Below are 17,730 nucleotides of genomic sequence, written 5' to 3'. Positions count from 1 at the left end.
TTCACATAAACGACATAAATATCTCTTCAGATAAAATATTGCTTGGCTAGAGATGGACAGAATATCACTATCAAGTGTAATAGCATATTAACATAATGTATTTTCTTATAAACATAAAAAAAGCTAAAACTGTTAAGCCTACCTTTGCCAACATAATTCTGTTCAAAGCAAGTTCAGCCAGCCTATCTTTGGCCTGTGGAATCCAACGGTTGTGGGTAGGTAGTCGGTAGATTGGCTTAGTTTCACATAGAACACACTCAAATGCCTGGTTAAAAAATATAGTCAAATAAACCAGTTAGAGAATGGTGTGTCATAATCTTCTGTTTTTGTATTGTACATTATTGTGTTGTAGTCTCATAGAGCAATTTTCAATGCATTTTATGTAAATGATATAATAAATTGAAATGATTTTTGTGTAATCTTTTCTATTTATTTATTTTTCTTTTCTAAATTAATTAATCAATATTCAGTAAATCACCAGGTGGTTTGGAATTATTTTTGTTTTTACTTTATTTCAATTCATGTTAGATTAAGATTTTCACTCACAACAATAACGAAAAATGTTAATTATGTATTTTTGGCGAAAAATTTAGAATTACTAATATACTACTACTGTATGTTCAACTTCAACAGAATAATGATGTTACAAACAATTATAAAAAAACTGGATACAAATAATTATTTGATACCAATAATTGGTAAGTACTGTATGCTGTGTACTTCATAAAAACTTCAAAAAACGCACCTGAAATGGAAGTTTCAACAAATCTGGATGAATCTCTCGTAATTCGTGTGGCGACATTTGTGCGATGTTTCCGTAATCCAAGTAAAATATCTAAAAGTGGAGAAACATTTAAGATAAAGATAGAAACATGAATAATTTACATACAATGTCTAGAGTAAATTTAAATTAAAAATCACAAATTTGTTAAATTTAAAAAGTAAAAACTTGTGTAGTAGATCTAGCTACTAGAGTAACAGCACATTATTATTAGATACAGATATACTGACCTCAACCTGGTTACCATGCACAGCTTCTATTCGAGCACGATAATACCGCCTATCGACATCTTCAAATGGCGCTATGCAGTACCGCCCAACATGAACTGGCTTCAAAATCTAATAACGAGCAAATTGGAATTCACAAAACTTGCTATTGATATTTTATGTAGTATTTGTTCACAACAAAGAAAATTTGACCGAAGTTTATCGAATCGACAGTCGTTTCTCGGTACTGTATCTATTTTTTAAGTATCATAGGAATGTTGGGTAATACAACATCACATATGTATCTAGTAGTAACCGAAGCCTTAACATAACCTAACCTTACAGGATACAGGCACCACATGTAATCAAATGAGATGCTGTATTACCAAATATTCCTATGATACCTCGGAAATAGATAGTATGTGGAGATACAGCACTGAGAATAGGGTGGAATCGATGAGGTCATGAGAAATTTGACACCTGAACTATTGTAATGAATGAGGAAGTTGGGTTTAAATAATAAATATAATAAATATTTACTAATAAATAGTCGTTGAAAAAGGCTGAATAATTGAGAGGACATAATAATTAGTCAAGTATCAAATATTAGTCTGCCGTAGGAATTTCTAAGATTTAAAGAAAACCAAATAAACTTACTCTTGGACTGAATGCATTCCCATTGATCATGTCCATTAAATACGATAGCTGTTCAAATGTCTCAGTCTCTGCATCATGGGCCCACAAATGATTTCCATCAGAAACCTGAATTTAAAATGACACAACCATAATAGAGGCTAGTGGTTCAAATCTGTATACCTGTTTGGGGCTTTGTTTTATGTGTTTTTGTGTATTTGTTTATGTATTGCCCCCAAACCATGAAAAAATAAAGATGAATAAAACTTTAAAATAGGCTATTCCCAAGAAAAAAGAATGAATGATTTCACTTATAAAGACTAAATAAGCGGTTACATTTAATAAGAAACCAGTTCTCTCAACATGTGACCATGGGGAGAAAACCAAAATACAATTATGTAATAATAATATACCTCAGTCACAAATATCTTAATCCAAGATTTGTCAGGAGGGGGTGGAGCTATAAACTGTGGTTCACTTTCATCAAAGGAGGTACCAACTCTGTTGAAAAAACGTAATACTTATCAATTAAATCCATGACTTTAGGGAACAATCAGAACATGTATGTAGGTATATGTTTTTGTATATCTCAGATATATATATAATTTCTATGTATATTTTATATGCAAATGACAATAAATGGAAATAATATTCCACTGATGAATGAATGAATAGAATGACTAAAATAGCTAAAACAGAGTTGTTGTTTGGTGGTCAAAATGCTTGGCTACCGATCCTGAGGTTTGGGTTCCTGTCAGATTCCTAACCACTTTACTTATGTATTATAACATCTTTCTTGTAAATAGATGTAAATGAGAATGCACTCCGGTTAAATTTGCTTATCTCGACAAGTTGCCTAAATATGAAAAAAATAACACTGATGCAAGGAAGGTAATCTTGTTCTCCTTTACCTGTTTGTTTTAAGTTTTCTTTCTTTTACAGACATTTGTTCTTGTTCAGCTTTCAAGGTTTCTAAGTATTCATCTCTTGCTTCGTATACATCCAGACTTAATGGTAGCCTCAACTGCCTACAAAACATCAAACAACAAAACATCAAACATCAAACAACATCTTCATCGAGTTAAATGGCCAAGTACCGTCGTCATAAAATCGCAAAAGACAAAAATAAAATCAGCACAGGTTAAAGGCTCTTCTCAACTATTGATCTTGCGATAGCATCCCAATTTATTTTTTATATCTGTATTAAATAATAAAGCGTTTTCCATTTTTTGAAAATGGACATCTAATCTAATCAACATCGTCTGTAAATCAGTCCATTGATAAATCTACATACCTCATCTTGACTGCTAGATACACAGCAGGCAATACCATATTCTGACTATCACCACTATTGCCCAACATTGGCAATCTATCAAACTCTATAAAACATCTAGAAATAAATACAAAATAATAATTTAAAAAAAAAAAGAAAAATAATAAGAATTAAGAAATACATCATTCAATATATAAATAAAACATATAAATAAATTATACACATATAAATTTTCAATGGAAATAAAATACACATACTTAGTTTCTTCAAAGTGAAGAGTCTTTCCTTTACCACAGGGCCTAAAGAGAGCTGCAACTGCCGCACTATTATGACATGCATTTGGTGGCATTTTCTTCACCTAACAGAATTAAGCATCAAATAGCATTCACATTTAATTTGTGTCATTTGATTGGACGTTGGGGTCACATGGTGTGCAATAGTACATACTATAATACTGTTCATATAATACTACTTTTTTTTCATTTTTTCTTGTATGAAAAAAAAATTTTCTTCCAAAGAAAAAAAAATTAGATATAAAAAAAATAGCAGCACGGTTTGTTGTTCTGTTGTAAAAAGGTGATCAACTAATAGCTATACTGTTTCTAAAAATAGATTTGTTGGCAACAGTCCAAGATATGTGTAAACTGAGTGTAAATCATCATTTATGGAGAGAACATCATATTTGAATGTACTATGCACTCACCATTACTGTGGTGCATGGATCCTTGCCAGACATCTGTCGGTGCACGTCCTCTTCATCTGATGGTAGTTGCAGAAAGTAGTTGGGATAGAATGCCCCTGCCATGACCATCTAAAGATTAAAAAAAGGGTAATGTATGTATACTGCATAGGTAAATTCAAGACAAGAAGACGCTTAGCATGGGAGGAGGAAAAACAACGCAAAAAAATAGATTATTTGGCTTTTTAATGTTTAATTCCTGGGACCCATTTCAAAATCCTGGATATGCTACTGAGCACATTTTCAATTGACAGCAGCCTGCAAATCAACTAAATTAAGCTCTGTCTAAACTATAAAACTTTAGGTGACAAAAAATGTGATGTGCCCATATATGGACACGATGATGTTATATCACTACTATATTTTGGCATATCACTACCATATTTGAGCACATCACACTTTTTTTGTCAAACTAGATTGATAGTGTAGACAGAGCTTAAGACTTGTTCCAGGTGGGAAATCTAGCTCTACTCAAACATGAAACATTGACGTTCGATTTGATTTACCGGAACCATGCCGGAACAGTATAATAATAATAATATAACCCTTCAAAGATGGAAAAACTGAAAACCTTTAAAATAAGAACATCGTGAATTGGATTTGTCTGTCGCTGATTATGAGGATTTCCTCTTGGCACTTTGATATTCAGGTTGTCAAGTCTTCGGATCAACTCAATCACAACTCTTTCAACATCGTAAATCCGTCCTAATTGAATGAAATTATCTCTACACCAATTCCGTTCTGCCTATTCAAGAAAAAATATGAAAAAAGAATGATTTTGTAAATAATGTTTATGGGTGGAATGGAGAGAATATTTACATACTTTGTTCTATTCAATGAAGCACCTAAGCTACTGATGCTGGGCCACCATAAATCAGTATCTTGATAATAAAAGTTCTGTTATATTTTTAACAAAACAACCATTAATGTATGCTTACATCACGTGACCTCTTGAACGCTCCACTGATCTTCATTTCTTCCCAAGTCTTATAGGCATTCAGGGCTGCTATACTGTCAGAGGATGAGCCTTTTCCCCAACCCTTCTTATGTCTAAATATAATTGTATAGAATACAAAACGAAAATATTAAATAAACAACATTGTTTATAGAGCGAGAAATGCATATGCAGATGAATACAATTTGACCTTTGACAAAATTCCATGTAATTCATATGATAGTAAGCTAATTTTATATCAAAATTAATATTGATAAAAAGTACTGTAGATTAATATATTTTCAGTTTAAGTGCGAAAACAACAAAATAACTGATGAAAGTCTAGCTTTTATATATATATATATATACTATTATAACAAACCTAAATGCGTCCAGATCTTTACCAAATGGTCTTGAGAAAATACTTTTGACAGACAAGGCAGCACCTACAAAAATAATTTCAAAATTTCTTTGAAATTTATCTACCCAATATTTTTTTTTTACTCTCTCCACAGAACAGAATAATACAAATATATCATTCCACAATGCTTCCCCCACCCCACTGCATGTTAGGGCTAGGTTTAGTTTTGTAGTTGTCCAGTGGGGTAGTCATTTTAGTGGGAATATTACCTATTATCACGCAATCCCTGAGGCAACCAAATACATGGCCTAGCATGATCATTTTTCCTAACCGAATGTCAACTGGTAACTCTGCTAAAACTCTTCCAGGAAATGTTAAGTCTCCGTCATGAGGGTTCCTAATGCCGTTGCTAAGAGTGGACAATGCTCCGACCTAAACAAGAATAAATAACAAATCGTAAAAAAATATGAGCACCAACACAGTATATTAACTCTACTAGCTGGAAAAGAATTGTCCAAATTATTTTATATTTTTCAATCCTATGAAAGGAAATTGATTTACCTCTTTTAATAGTAGAATAGTTCTCTCAATTTCTGTTAGGTTTGGTGGTTCGAGTGCTAGGCCTAAGATAGCTTTAGGCTCACCCTGGTCAAGCCGCTTCACCTTCAGAATAAGTGTCTCCAAAGGGGATCGCTGTCAAAGAAAAAAGTAGCATTATCAATTGTTATAAAGCTCTGTCTGCACTATCAAACTAGATGTGATGTGCCCAAATATGATAGTGATATGTCTAAATATGGTTGTGATATGACATCATAATGTCTATATTTGGGCAAATCACATTTTTTTTATCACATAAAGTTTGATAGTGTAGACAGAGATTTAGTATATACAAAATACTTCAAATACTATTAAATTATTTTTCTTACACAAAAGAGACTTTTTAATATATTTTTGTTTCCTTACCAACATCTCGGGTACACCATATTCATTTATAGAATCTTCCCAAAAACGTTTGGTAACCAGCCTATACACCTGGCCTGAAGCCACACGCCCAGCCCGACCTGTGAATTATACTTTGTAAAGTATTAGGTAGTAGTGGCATATCTAACAAATAGAAATGTTTATTGTTTTCAGTCAGGGCTAGACATTTACTTTTTAACCTATAAAGCTCTGTCTACACTATCAAACTTTATGTGACAAAAAATGTAAATGTGCACATTTATGGACAATGATGTCATATCACTACCATATTTGGGCACATCACACTATTTTTGTCAAACTAGTTTGATAGTGTAGATAGCGCTTTAGAGTCGACTGCAATATAAAGTAAAGAATAAATGTGGGACACAAAACACTCACTTAATTAATTGTTCTCATTAAAATATAGAATATGAAATGATTTTAAAAACCTTTTCTTTGAATAGCGTTAGCTCTAGACGCCCAAAAAAGTTTTAAGCTTTCATAGTTGGTCTCATAGTCACACATCAAGTGTTTCACAAGCATGAAATCAATAACTGAAATAAATAATAACAATTAAATTAATTAAAATTTCCTTTAATTTATTATTAACACTTTTGTGTTGGGCTACTGTGGCCCATGGTTTCCTTTTGAGCTGTTTGCAGTATTTTTTATATTTAAATCAGTAAATCAATAGTTGGTTTCTATTCATGCTTTTAGTCTGTGTCTCTGCAGACATACTCTTTGCGCACACATATTATATTTTGCTTTTGGATTATCTCACCATATTTGATGTCAGGCACTGTAATAGAACTCTCAGCTATATTGGTTGACAGGATTACCTGAACATAAAGATAAAAAAGTCACTTAAAAAATTGTCTTTAAGGAACTGGGTGTGGAGTTGTTTTTGTACACTGAAGAAAAAGAATTAAAACAGGATTTGGACTCAAGACACTGGAATCAGTAGATGAGCACCTTAATCACCAATCAATCACCAAAAATACAGCTATCATCTTTTTTTACCTTTCTAAATCCAGGATTTGGCTTATAAAATACTCTGGCCTGTTCTTGAGATGTGATATCAGAATGCAATGGCAAAATTACAATTCTGAAAAAGAAAACAGAAGATTGTGAAATTTTCTGCCCATTCAACTTTAACATTCATTATGTATATCATATTGCACGGTAAATCACTGGTTATATTGCATGTCCATTTCTCCTTGTTCAATTTAACAGCCAATCTTTCAACTCATTAAAATATTCTCCCCATTCAACACAGTAACATACATTATCTGTTTAATAATGCAGTATATAATTAAACACCACATACCTTTGATTCACCCTTTCATTCTTAAAAATGTTAAGATGTTCATCCATTGTTTCAATCTCTGGTTTACCTGCAAGTTTCCAAACATACAGAAATAATTGATTCACTCTTTCAACAGTGGAACAGCTCTAGTTGTCTAGTGTACACATGCACATTATAATTATGTAGATTAATTATCTTATTATGTAGACATTTCTATTTATGGGCATTCTATAAAAATTACTTAAAACTACTGTTTATCAATAATATACAAATTATAGAAAAGTTTACCTGGAAGAAACATAAGAACACTGCCTCTATCTTCTGGAAAGTTCGGTTCCTCTACACTGAAACAACAACATAAACTTAAATTAAACAAACAAAATACAACTTTTATAAGTGTACTCTTAAATTTTTAAAAGTCATGTACGCTGCTCATATGTTTTAGAGCATGCTCAAAATACTTTAGTTTAGGACTCCTTCATAGATAGATTTGAAACAGTACACCAATAATAAATAATATTTATAAGTGTAATGGTACAAATAATTTCATGGTGTGAAAATAGAACACATTTTCACAGAATGAAATTATTTGTTCCATTGCACGAATGTAAACAATTCATTATTTGTTTTATCAATTTTATAGCTCCATGGTTTTATAACACAGCTACTTTTAAGAGGCTTTTTAGAGACTAGACAAAGGCCAAACCATTCAAAAAAGAGTGCAATAAAGCATTTATTTTATATCATGTGACCCACAATCCTCCAATCAAATGACCAGAATCTACCAAGGTGTGTTATAATAAAGACTATTGGTTGACTTACTCTTGTTCCTTCCTTTCCATATCATCAAAATGTAAAAGAAGTCTCTTAACTAGGTCATATGCCTGTCTGTCAATCTGAGGATTGTCTGCTTCATGATGTGGTATCTGTAAAAGCAAAGCAGTTTTTGTTTTCATTGCATGCTGGGAAATTAACACATTCTTCCATGCCTCTATACTGCAACACAACAACACATCAATTGACATGACTTTTAACTTATTCCTAGGTCATAGGTCATCAAAATCCCCCAAATGTCAACTTACCATTCCAAATTGTCGAATGTCATCCAAATATAACTCTTCCACATCAAATATTCTGCCTTCTATCGATACAACTGGTGCAGGTTCCATGCGTCCAACGACAGGGTGGGAAAAATATCTAGTGAATAGGTCGGTATCTATTGACGCTGACATTAGTATCACCTGTAAACATTTTTGAAAATGAGGAAAGGTATAATCTTAATGAGGCTAATATTTGTTGAAACTAACGGTTTGCAATTATCTGGATATCTAGGCGAACCCTAGCAGTTTGCCAATTTCATGCTAGCGTGAGCCTAGGATATTATGTTGAGAAATTCGGCCACCATTTACGTCATTTTACCTATAATTGTTATTTGACAGGAATACTTGGGGTTGATTGGCTATTAAAGAAAGTGTTATTGTTCCCGATAACAGAATGTGAACGATTAGGCTAACGGATAGTTCTCTGTCTGGATTGCAATTCAATAGTGTGAACCAGTCCTGACAGTACTGAGGTACCTGGGAGTACTGAGGTACCTGGGAGTAATGAGGTACCTTGGAATACTGAGGTACCTGGGAGTACTGAGGTACCTGGGAGTAATGAGGTACCTGGGAGTAATGAGGTACCTGGGAGTACTGAGGTACCTGGGAGTACTGAGGTACCTGGGAGTAATGAGGTACCTGGGAGTAATGAGGTACCTGGGAATACTGAGGTACCTGGGAGTACTGAGGTACCTGGGAGTACTGAGGTACCTGGGAGTAATGAGGTACCTGGGAGTAATGAGGTACCTGGGAGTACTGAGGTACCTGGGAGTACTGAGGTACCTGGGAGTACTGAGGTACCTGGGAGTACTGAGGTCGTTGTATTCACAAACATAATTAGGGTAAAGTACACACTTTCTGTAAAATAAATTCAAAGAAATTTTAGGTATTACCCTTACCTTAACAGATCTTGAGTTTGTTCTCAAAAGTTTTCTAACAACTAATAATGCAAAATCAGACTCAATATCACGTTCGTGTACCTATAATAATAAGAAAAAATATAATTGAAATATCACATTTCGATTCTGATTGTCATCGCTGTTTATACTCGTCACAACAACATCAATATTTCATGAATTATTATTTGTGGAAAATAGAATAAACAAACAAACATTGCGTCATGAAATACAAATGACGAGGATGATAATAATAAATGATAAATACCTCATCTATAATGACATGGGTATACTCGTTCATATTTTTAGTGTTTACAAGCTTTTGTAGAAGAACCCCTGTAGTAACAAAAGCCAATCTTGTATCCTCGGTCACCACTCTGTCCAATCCAACCTAAAAATCAAGTAAATAATTACAAGGGAGTTAAAGGCAATAGATAGACTAATATGACACACGTCAAATCAAATGAGGTCATGATTAGTAAGAGGAATAATATCGTGATATACAAAATAAAAACAAACGATGTAAACGATTTTAAAAAAATATTATTTTTTTATTCAAAGACAGCATAAATGGTTATCCTATAGTTCTATGGAGATGACATTTTAGATTTCTTTTGTTTTATGTAGGAAGAAATGCATATTTATTTATTGTCGATCATTATCGTCCTAGTGTAAATGAGCCTTTATGATTACCTGATAGCCAACTAAGCCTCCTAGCTGCCACTTCCGCTCAGCGTTCACTCTCTTGGCAATGCTGATGGCTGCAATTCGTCTAGGCTGTGTTACAACAATGTTACAATGGCGGTCTTCTCGCACATAATGGTCCAAAATAAACTGGGGTACTTGGGTAGTTTTGCCGCATCCTGTTGGCCCTTGGATTACAGTCACTTGGTTGTTTTCTATTGTACTGACAATCTTTGGTTTAAAAAAATTGTTTAAAATTGGAGTAAAGAAAATGAAATTATTGAATCAAGTAATTAAGTATTTGTTTATATCTCTGGAATTAAACAATAACAACACTAATTTAATTTATTCATTTATTGTTTATAACTTACAATCCCCCTTTGTTTTGGTTTCATTGTTTTAAGAATGGAAAAATTACTACCAGATTTTTGTTTACATATGGTAGAACTGCCTCCTTTAGGACACCCCTTATCTATTAAGTGACACCTCTAATTTCAGGGGCACCGCTATTAAAAGGGACAATTTCATGTGAAACAAACGAGGGGAAATAAATGTTTGAAAACTATCAGTCACCAACCCCTATTCTGAGGATACTATTTATAAAGGGGACAATTTGTTGTAATTTGACAATTATTATGAAAATCGGAACACACCATTTGGTGTGATATTTGGTAGATTTGGATTTTACGTTTTTAAAAAGCAGCACATACCATTTCACGATAATGCGTAATATTGTAGAAAGATTTGAATTTTACATATGATTAAATTGATAGTGCGTAAGAGCACATACCCTTTCTCGATGAGTACTAGTAGGAGGAATTGGATTTTACGTATGATCAAATTGATGGTTATTAAAAAGTGGCACATACCGTTTCCCGATAATGCGTACTAGGTAGATTTGGATTGTATGTGTGATCGAATGTATAGTTCTTGTAAACTTTTGTAGCCTCTGCCTCCATCAGAACATTGCCTGGCAAGGTCATTGAACTCATACCTTCAGTGACACTTTCCAATTCTGCATTAATAAACACAATGTTTTAAAATAATGTCATTCAGTGGTAGTTTTCAGAAATTTTATTTTTACTGTAAAGTGCATTGAAGCTGTTGCATAATGTTCTGGAGTATTTTGATTTCTTCTGTTAAACATTTGTTGTTATTATATATAAGCTTTCTAAGATTTTTGTTGAATATGTCACATATTTATTTATTAAATTTAAAACTATGAATTAAAGATAAAAACAACAGAACTATACACTTTCTTGATAAAGTCAATGGGTTTCTGGTTAAATTCAAGTTAGTTAATTTGAATAACCAGGTGCATTTGTTTATCTCCGCCTCCCTGTCTTCCATGGTAGTTGCTGAACTGTGACTGTCGTTGGTACGTAGAGGACCTAATTCAGATTTCCTCAATTTGAGGATGAATACAGTGTTATCATACATACAAAATTAAAGGTATGTACCTGACATAGCACCATAATTATAAACACTATCTCGATTCTCACTCTCTTTTAAGTCAAGCTGTTCTTCTAGATATTCTCTCTTGTAGTGTTCAGCATATTCTTTTGCGTTTACACCTCCTACTGTGGGCCTAAAGTACAGTAAAAATTAACCCAGAAAAATATGATTTGGAAACTGCAATTTCATAAAGGTCCATTCAGACAGAGGCAGCTAAGTTAACGGTAATCTGTGCACTTCTTATATTATCATTTCCCTTAGGTCAACACTTTGTGTCCAATATATCAACAGTCAACTGTATATGTGTCTCAATTTTGATATTTATTGTTAATAAAATTAATAATAAAAAAGGGCAGAAAAACCGTGTCGAACAAAAGAAAATAATCATTTTTTACAACATGCATGTCATGGCAAAGAATTTCTTGCTTAATTTAAAATTGCGCAAGAATATCCTTTTGTGCAAAGAAATTGTGCAATATCAATATGTTCAAATCACACATAGTAGTAGAGTAGGCGCTGGCTAGCTAGTAGGCTAGGCCTTAGGGCCTGGTGAAAAGGTGCGAAAATGCAGTAGCTAATTTTGTTCATTTAACCACCACCTCTGAATTTTAAAAGTTCTATTCTAGCTCATCAATGAAACCGACAGTTACTATCTGTAAATATTTTACCTTCTGAAATGGGGAATAAATGGTTTTTCATCATCAACAGCAGCCTCGCCTGTGGTAGGATCGAGGGCCTGTCGACCGAGTTTCGTGCACGGAATTATTGCCGGACGAGAAGGTGGAGGTCCTCCGATAGTAAACCAGTCATTTATGTGTGAAATCGAAAGTTCACCAGTTATAAAACGACTCATTGTTGTTCTATTACAGTCTATAACAAACAGAATTATATTTATATATAATTCTAATTATGGAAATCAACAAAAACTGAGATTATGAGGCATGACAAAAGGACGAGAGAAGTTCTCCGCCAGCTGCTCGTTGTTTTTCTCATGGACGAACTACGAGTATGGCGCGCCACACCACCCTTCCTAGATTGAGTATTTATTTGTTTAAAGAAGAGATGATTGGCTTTTGTGTTATTATGTGTTATGTTTTTAATGTAGTTTATATATTCATAATATACTGTAGGCCTTACCGATATGTCACAAATATAATAACCCCTGAATTGGTTTGAAAACTGTAACTAGGACTAGGGCCTGTAGATTTAAGGCACTGGTGACACTTCATAGATATACCTAGGTAATCAGTCAACCGTGACTTCAAAAAAACATTAATTCCCCTACTACCAACCACCAGGCAGCTTCTCCCCTCATCATTATTGGATTGTGACCTAGGCCCTATGCCTAATTTTAGTCAAAAACTATTTTTTAAATACATTTTTTGTTAACGATGTTTTGTATTAAAAGTTTAAAATGTTTAAAAAACCATCGCTTGTTGAATTTTAGAAGAAGAATTGAGCTAGGCGTAGTAGTAGGCTTAGGCCAACAAGTCCCCTCTTCTTGTTGCTCAACAGCGGCAAATGGTGGTCCTCGATGGGTTCACAAACGACAGAAAAGGTAATAAGTTACTAGGGCCTAGTATACACAACTATGGTTACAAAATACAATATGAGTAGGAAACATTATTTACACATTTTACTCTAAAAGGGATACAGGACAGATCTTTAAAAAAAAAATACATTTTATTATTTTTTTTGGGCAAAGACTAAGACCAGTGCAATATTTATTATATTCAATTCTGATGTAACCAATCAGTGGTATCATATATCAAAACTGTATTTGTTTGTAAGGTTTACCTAAATAAATTATCATCAGTAAGATGTTATTAAACATTTATTTTTTTTAATTTAAAGTGTAATCATTATTTAAATAAATAATTTTTAAATGAATAATTTAAGTAAAACTAATGATGGCCTATTCAAACTTTGATTTTATCCTTATTTTTCATTTTTTTTTAACAACGCAGTGTTTAAAAACCCATTTTAACCAATTTTATTCTAGTTCAAGCACGGTGTCGGATGATAACTATGATGCATGTATTGTTGGTGGTGGCATCGTTGGATTGGCAACAGCGCAAGAGCTCATCACAAGACATCCAAATATAAAACTAGCTGTTTTAGAAAAAGAAAATGAGTTAGGTTTGTGGCGTTATATAACCATGTTATGTGTTGTAAATTGGTCATATGTTTGCCCTACTCTGACGTAATTTTGTACCTTATACTAAATGCATTGAGAACACTTGCAAACAAATTCGCACGTAATTCTGTTACACAGAAAGAAAAGGCTATTATTACCACTAACTTTCATTTTTCATATATTACTGTTTTATAGCTCTCCACCAGACTGGCCATAACAGTGGCGTAATCCATGCTGGAATTTACTATGCGCCTGGATCACTGAAGGCTAAGCTCTGTGTTGAAGGTGTCAAACTTACATACCAATACTGCGACAAGCATAATATAGGTTACGAAAAAGTCGGAAAGGTGCGTAGTACCGGTATGAAAATGTTGAAAGATAGATAGGTGTCTCCCTAATATTATATTTTGGTTAAAGATATTTGTATAATTTACAAGATCAAACCATTTTTCTTTTATAACAAAAATTTCTTTTTGTAAAAACCAAAAAATTATAAGCGAACTTACAGAACGTTTCGAAACGTTTGTAAAACCAGATGAAATTTTTCCAATATTTGTCTTTTATTTTGCAGTTGATTGTTGCTTTGAATGATAGCGAAGTACCTAGGTTAGATGAATTATATGAAAGAGGGCTTATAAATAATGTGGAGGGATTGGAGATAGTAGGACCAGATGGCATTAAAGAAAGAGAGCCTTACTGTACGGTAAGATAAGATATCCTTATCCAATCTGATCAATCTATTACCAATACTCCACATAGCACATGAGGTGGCCACCGCTATTTCAAAATTTCATCAATTTTTGAAGAATTTTTGACAGAAATGTTAACCAATTTTTACAGGGTGTAAAAGCAATATTTTCTCCAAACACTGGAATTATTGACTATGGTGAAATGGCACGTATGTTTGGAAAGCATTTTAAGACGTTAGGTGGCGACATACACACAGAATTTAATGTTACAAATTTCCGTATATTAACAGAATCAGAATCTTCAACAAATACAGGTACTGGTAATTTTTTTTTTTTGGAATTTCTACCTTATTAAAGATACCGTCACTTCTTGAGTGAGTCGAATTGAGTGGCCTCAAATCATAGCAGTGAAATTGGCAAAGATTCAAAACTCTTCTTGAATATAATAGTTCTAGTCTTCTCGGATACCTGTTGTTCTAGTACACTTCTTGGTAGCAGCTTGAAACAAAGAATCTAAAATACAGTCAACATGATACTGAGGATATAATAAATGACTTTATTAAAACTACTCCTGGGTTTTCATTGTAATCTGTTGAAAGACATAGGCCTACTGTAAAATTAAAAATTAAGCTATGGGTGCTTGAAGATGAAACTTAATAAAACTGTTTATTTTGTTTTACATGAAAAGGCTTGACGTATCCTATTCTGGTCGAAGGAAAACATGGAGTAAGTACAATTTGTAAAAAAACATGGCAAAAATTTTTTTCAGTTTCCTATCATGTACTGTAGCGATATTACGTGGGTAAAATACATAGATTTGATACTGTGTCTTATTGCATTAGATTGGATCGTTTGTCATTGGTAAGTAATACTTATTAAAAAAATTCAACAAACATTTATTTTAACAAATGCCATACAAATAATACAGAGCATAAAATGAGGACCAACCTAAGCATTGAAATCAACAGCAGGAAATTATGAACTGTGCAAAATAATTCATTTTATATTTTATTTAATACAATAATAGATACAAACATTTTCATTTACTATACTTATTTAGTGGATTTGTCAAAAACGTTGTTGTTTTACAGAAAAAGGTTAAATGTCGATATGTGATAACATGCGGAGGTCTACTTTCTGATCGTTTGGCTCTTCTGTCCGGATGTCAACCAAATCCAAGGATCGTTCCATTCCGTGGTGATTACCTTCTTTTAAAACCTGAAAAGAGACACCTTGTAAGGGGCAATATTTACCCTGTAAGTAAAGTAGTATGTTATTTAAAGCTGTGTGCGTTGTACCACCTCCTCTTGTCATTTTATCTATGTGCTGTCTGATGTCATAGCCAAATTCTCTGTCTACACTATCAAACTAGTTTGACAAAACATGGTGTGCCCATATATGGTAGTGATGCCCAAATATGGTAGTGATATGACATCATCATGTCCATATATGGGCACATCACATTTTTTTGTCACATAAAGTTTGATAGTGTAGAAAGAGCTTAAGGTTAAACTCCCTTCAAAGATGATCATACTGTATGTCTCCCAGATAATAAAAATAAAGCAAACCATCCATCTTTGTCTTTCATCAAAAGGTGAGACTGTATTTTATTGAGACTACATTTTTCCCCTCAAATCACAAAGGATTTAAAGTTTTAAAAAGGGGCCACCACTGTTAAATAAATAAATAAATAAATATATTCAATATTAATTCAGTTTTTGCTTATATAGTTGAAGATAATGATATATTCAAATAATATTGTACAGGTACCTGATCCACGATTTCCATTTCTTGGAGTGCATTTCACACCTCGTATGGACGGTAACCTTTGGCTTGGACCGAACGCAGTGCTTGCGTTTAAACGAGAGGGGTACAAATTAACCGACTTTAACGTTAGCGATACATTTGATGCTTTAAGTTATAGGTGAGTAACTACTACTCTTGCAAAACTACTTTTTAAATTTGTTGTTTTATTTATTATTTATTTATACTGGGTGACCACTTCAGTCAAAAACTGGTCTCCCAGAGGGCCCAGTTATGATCAGTGGCTGACACTTTGAAAATGGTATTGGGAATCATGCTAAGTCAATTAGTTAATAATCAGGTAGCAATACTTACAACTAATCATTTTTCACAGTGGTTTAAGAAGACTCGCACTGAAGCACTTGACATTTGGCATGAAGGAAATGTACAGGGGTTTTGTGATTTCAGCACAGGTGAAACGACTACAGCAATATATACCAGACTTGAAGCCTGAAGATGTTACTAGGTAAGTAAACGACTATCGTATTGAGTAATTTTAAGAGAAAATACAGAGTGTCTACAATCAAATGTAATGGTTCTCTTTTTCAGAGGCCCATCTGGTGTGCGAGCAATGGCCCTCGGCCCGGACGGCAGCTTAGTGGATGACTTTGTATTTGACATTGGATCAGGTGACTTAGGAAAGAGGATACTACACGTTAGAAATGCACCTTCGCCGGCTGCCACGTCATCCTTGTCTATAGCCAAGATGGTAGCAGATAAAGTGGAAGATTCCTTTAGTTTATAACATTGGTTTATATATATTATATTCTGGCACACGTTGTTGTTGTGTTTCACTTTTAATGCACCTTTCAATCAAGGATTTATTGAGCTGTTATCAGTATAGGATGTTGCCCAGCTTGGACTTATCGTGGCCTAGCTATCTCACTACAGATAGGTAAACCAAGGATCTAGACCACACGGTGCAGTAGGGTTTATCCACCTATAAAAAAATTCCAACCGTAAAATTATTTCTGAGCATGTGCAGATTGGGCTTGTCTACCTCATTAGCATAAACAAAAGCAAGACTAAATCAGGTGAAAGTCTCAAACGAGCCAGCATCATATCCAGACAATCCTTAATTGTTTCAATAATGGTTTTTGTTAAATTAATGTTCAAACATGATTCCACGGTAGTAAATGCTAATATTGATCATTCCTATCAGGCTAGTAATGGATCTAGTATTAACATCTCAGGACATAATTATTATAAGAATATATAATTGATTTCAATACTGATATCGTCATCTAATACCCTTTTCACATTGCATAGCAAACTGGAGTTTACACATACCGGCTAGCACACCCTATAAAGCACTGAACTATGGAGTTATAGGTGGTGTGAATGGGTATAATACAGTTTCAAACCCGTCTTCAGTCAACATGGTGCAAATTGGGCTTTAAAAAAGCAAATAGAATATTAAAATTATGTGAATTATATTATATAATAAATTGTTTATTTTTTATAATTTATATTTTTAATTTAATTTTAAAAAGCAACTAAAGTATTAGAATGATGTGAATTATAAAGTATATAGTATATTAGAAATTATTTATTTTGTATTTTTATAATTATGGAAATAATTTGTAATCAAATAAAATTATTATTATTAACAATAATAATACTTGTTTTTTAGCGCTTATTGCACAATGCTTTCAAGCGCTTCACATTATTACCCCAGTTATTTTTTTGGGATCAACATCACATTTGGAAACATACTCCAACTCAGCTAGTAATCAGTGCAAAGTTGTGTCTTTACCTCACCATCTGCACTTC

At 33.3% G+C, this 17,730-nt stretch overlaps 2 protein-coding genes across 3 annotated transcripts in view; one reads left to right on the top strand and one right to left on the bottom strand.

Moving 5' to 3' along the window:
- Positions 1–12,311, bottom strand: part of LOC144851927 (ATP-dependent RNA helicase TDRD9-like) — an 88,498-nt gene extending 76,187 nt beyond the window's left edge. For both annotated transcript variants that reach the window (XR_013614243.1, XM_078709590.1), the window contains exons 1-28: positions 11,997–12,311; positions 11,334–11,461; positions 10,743–10,888; positions 9,883–10,104; positions 9,458–9,580; positions 9,193–9,273; positions 8,276–8,434; positions 8,016–8,119; positions 7,482–7,537; positions 7,215–7,281; positions 6,908–6,992; positions 6,669–6,726; positions 6,337–6,441; positions 5,891–5,988; positions 5,489–5,620; positions 5,197–5,359; positions 4,949–5,012; positions 4,571–4,682; positions 4,204–4,377; positions 3,597–3,704; positions 3,151–3,251; positions 2,915–3,010; positions 2,532–2,648; positions 2,034–2,121; positions 1,645–1,749; positions 1,012–1,119; positions 746–835; positions 143–265 (exon numbers count right to left, since the gene is read on the bottom strand). Coding sequence is in view for 1 of the 2 variants with exons in the window: in XM_078709590.1 (XP_078565716.1) it covers positions 143–265; positions 746–835; positions 1,012–1,119; positions 1,645–1,749; positions 2,034–2,121; positions 2,532–2,648; positions 2,915–3,010; positions 3,151–3,251; positions 3,597–3,704; positions 4,204–4,377; positions 4,571–4,682; positions 4,949–5,012; positions 5,197–5,359; positions 5,489–5,620; positions 5,891–5,988; positions 6,337–6,441; positions 6,669–6,726; positions 6,908–6,992; positions 7,215–7,281; positions 7,482–7,537; positions 8,016–8,119; positions 8,276–8,434; positions 9,193–9,273; positions 9,458–9,580; positions 9,883–10,104; positions 10,743–10,888; positions 11,334–11,461; positions 11,997–12,181 (3,198 nt within the window). In the remaining variant the exon portion in view is untranslated. The remainder of the gene's footprint in view (positions 1–142; positions 266–745; positions 836–1,011; positions 1,120–1,644; positions 1,750–2,033; positions 2,122–2,531; positions 2,649–2,914; positions 3,011–3,150; positions 3,252–3,596; positions 3,705–4,203; positions 4,378–4,570; positions 4,683–4,948; positions 5,013–5,196; positions 5,360–5,488; positions 5,621–5,890; positions 5,989–6,336; positions 6,442–6,668; positions 6,727–6,907; positions 6,993–7,214; positions 7,282–7,481; positions 7,538–8,015; positions 8,120–8,275; positions 8,435–9,192; positions 9,274–9,457; positions 9,581–9,882; positions 10,105–10,742; positions 10,889–11,333; positions 11,462–11,996) is intronic.
- A 309-nt stretch (positions 12,312–12,620) lies between these two features.
- On the top strand, positions 12,621–17,562 carry LOC144851574 (L-2-hydroxyglutarate dehydrogenase, mitochondrial-like). Its single transcript, XM_078709099.1, has 10 exons — positions 12,621–12,886; positions 13,331–13,467; positions 13,661–13,812; positions 14,037–14,168; positions 14,306–14,468; positions 14,843–14,880; positions 15,246–15,410; positions 15,921–16,078; positions 16,292–16,423; positions 16,507–17,562. Exons 1-10 carry the CDS (start codon positions 12,720–12,722, stop codon positions 16,700–16,702), a joined length of 1,440 nt encoding a protein of 479 aa, XP_078565225.1. The 5' UTR covers positions 12,621–12,719; the 3' UTR covers positions 16,703–17,562.
- Positions 17,563–17,730: the final 168 nt, after the last annotated feature.

This window comes from Antedon bifida, chromosome 9 (genome assembly GCF_963402885.1).
Source record: "Antedon bifida chromosome 9, ecAntBifi1.1, whole genome shotgun sequence".
Lineage (NCBI taxonomy): Eukaryota > Metazoa > Echinodermata > Crinoidea > Comatulida > Antedonidae > Antedon > Antedon bifida.
This window is presented reverse-complemented; position numbering and strand designations above follow the sequence as displayed.

Bases quoted from the DNA above. Each gene is read 5' to 3' on its own strand.
- LOC144851574 (XM_078709099.1), top strand. From the start codon at position 12,720: ATGTTTTGTATTAAAAGTTTAAAATGTTTAAAAAACCATCGCTTGTTG. The intron at 13,468-13,660 runs GTTTGTGGCGTT...ACTGTTTTATAG, and splicing joins AGAAAAAGAAAATGAGTTAG to CTCTCCACCAGACTGGCCAT. The intron at 15,411-15,920 runs GTAAGTAAAGTA...AATATTGTACAG, and splicing joins TAAGGGGCAATATTTACCCT to GTACCTGATCCACGATTTCC.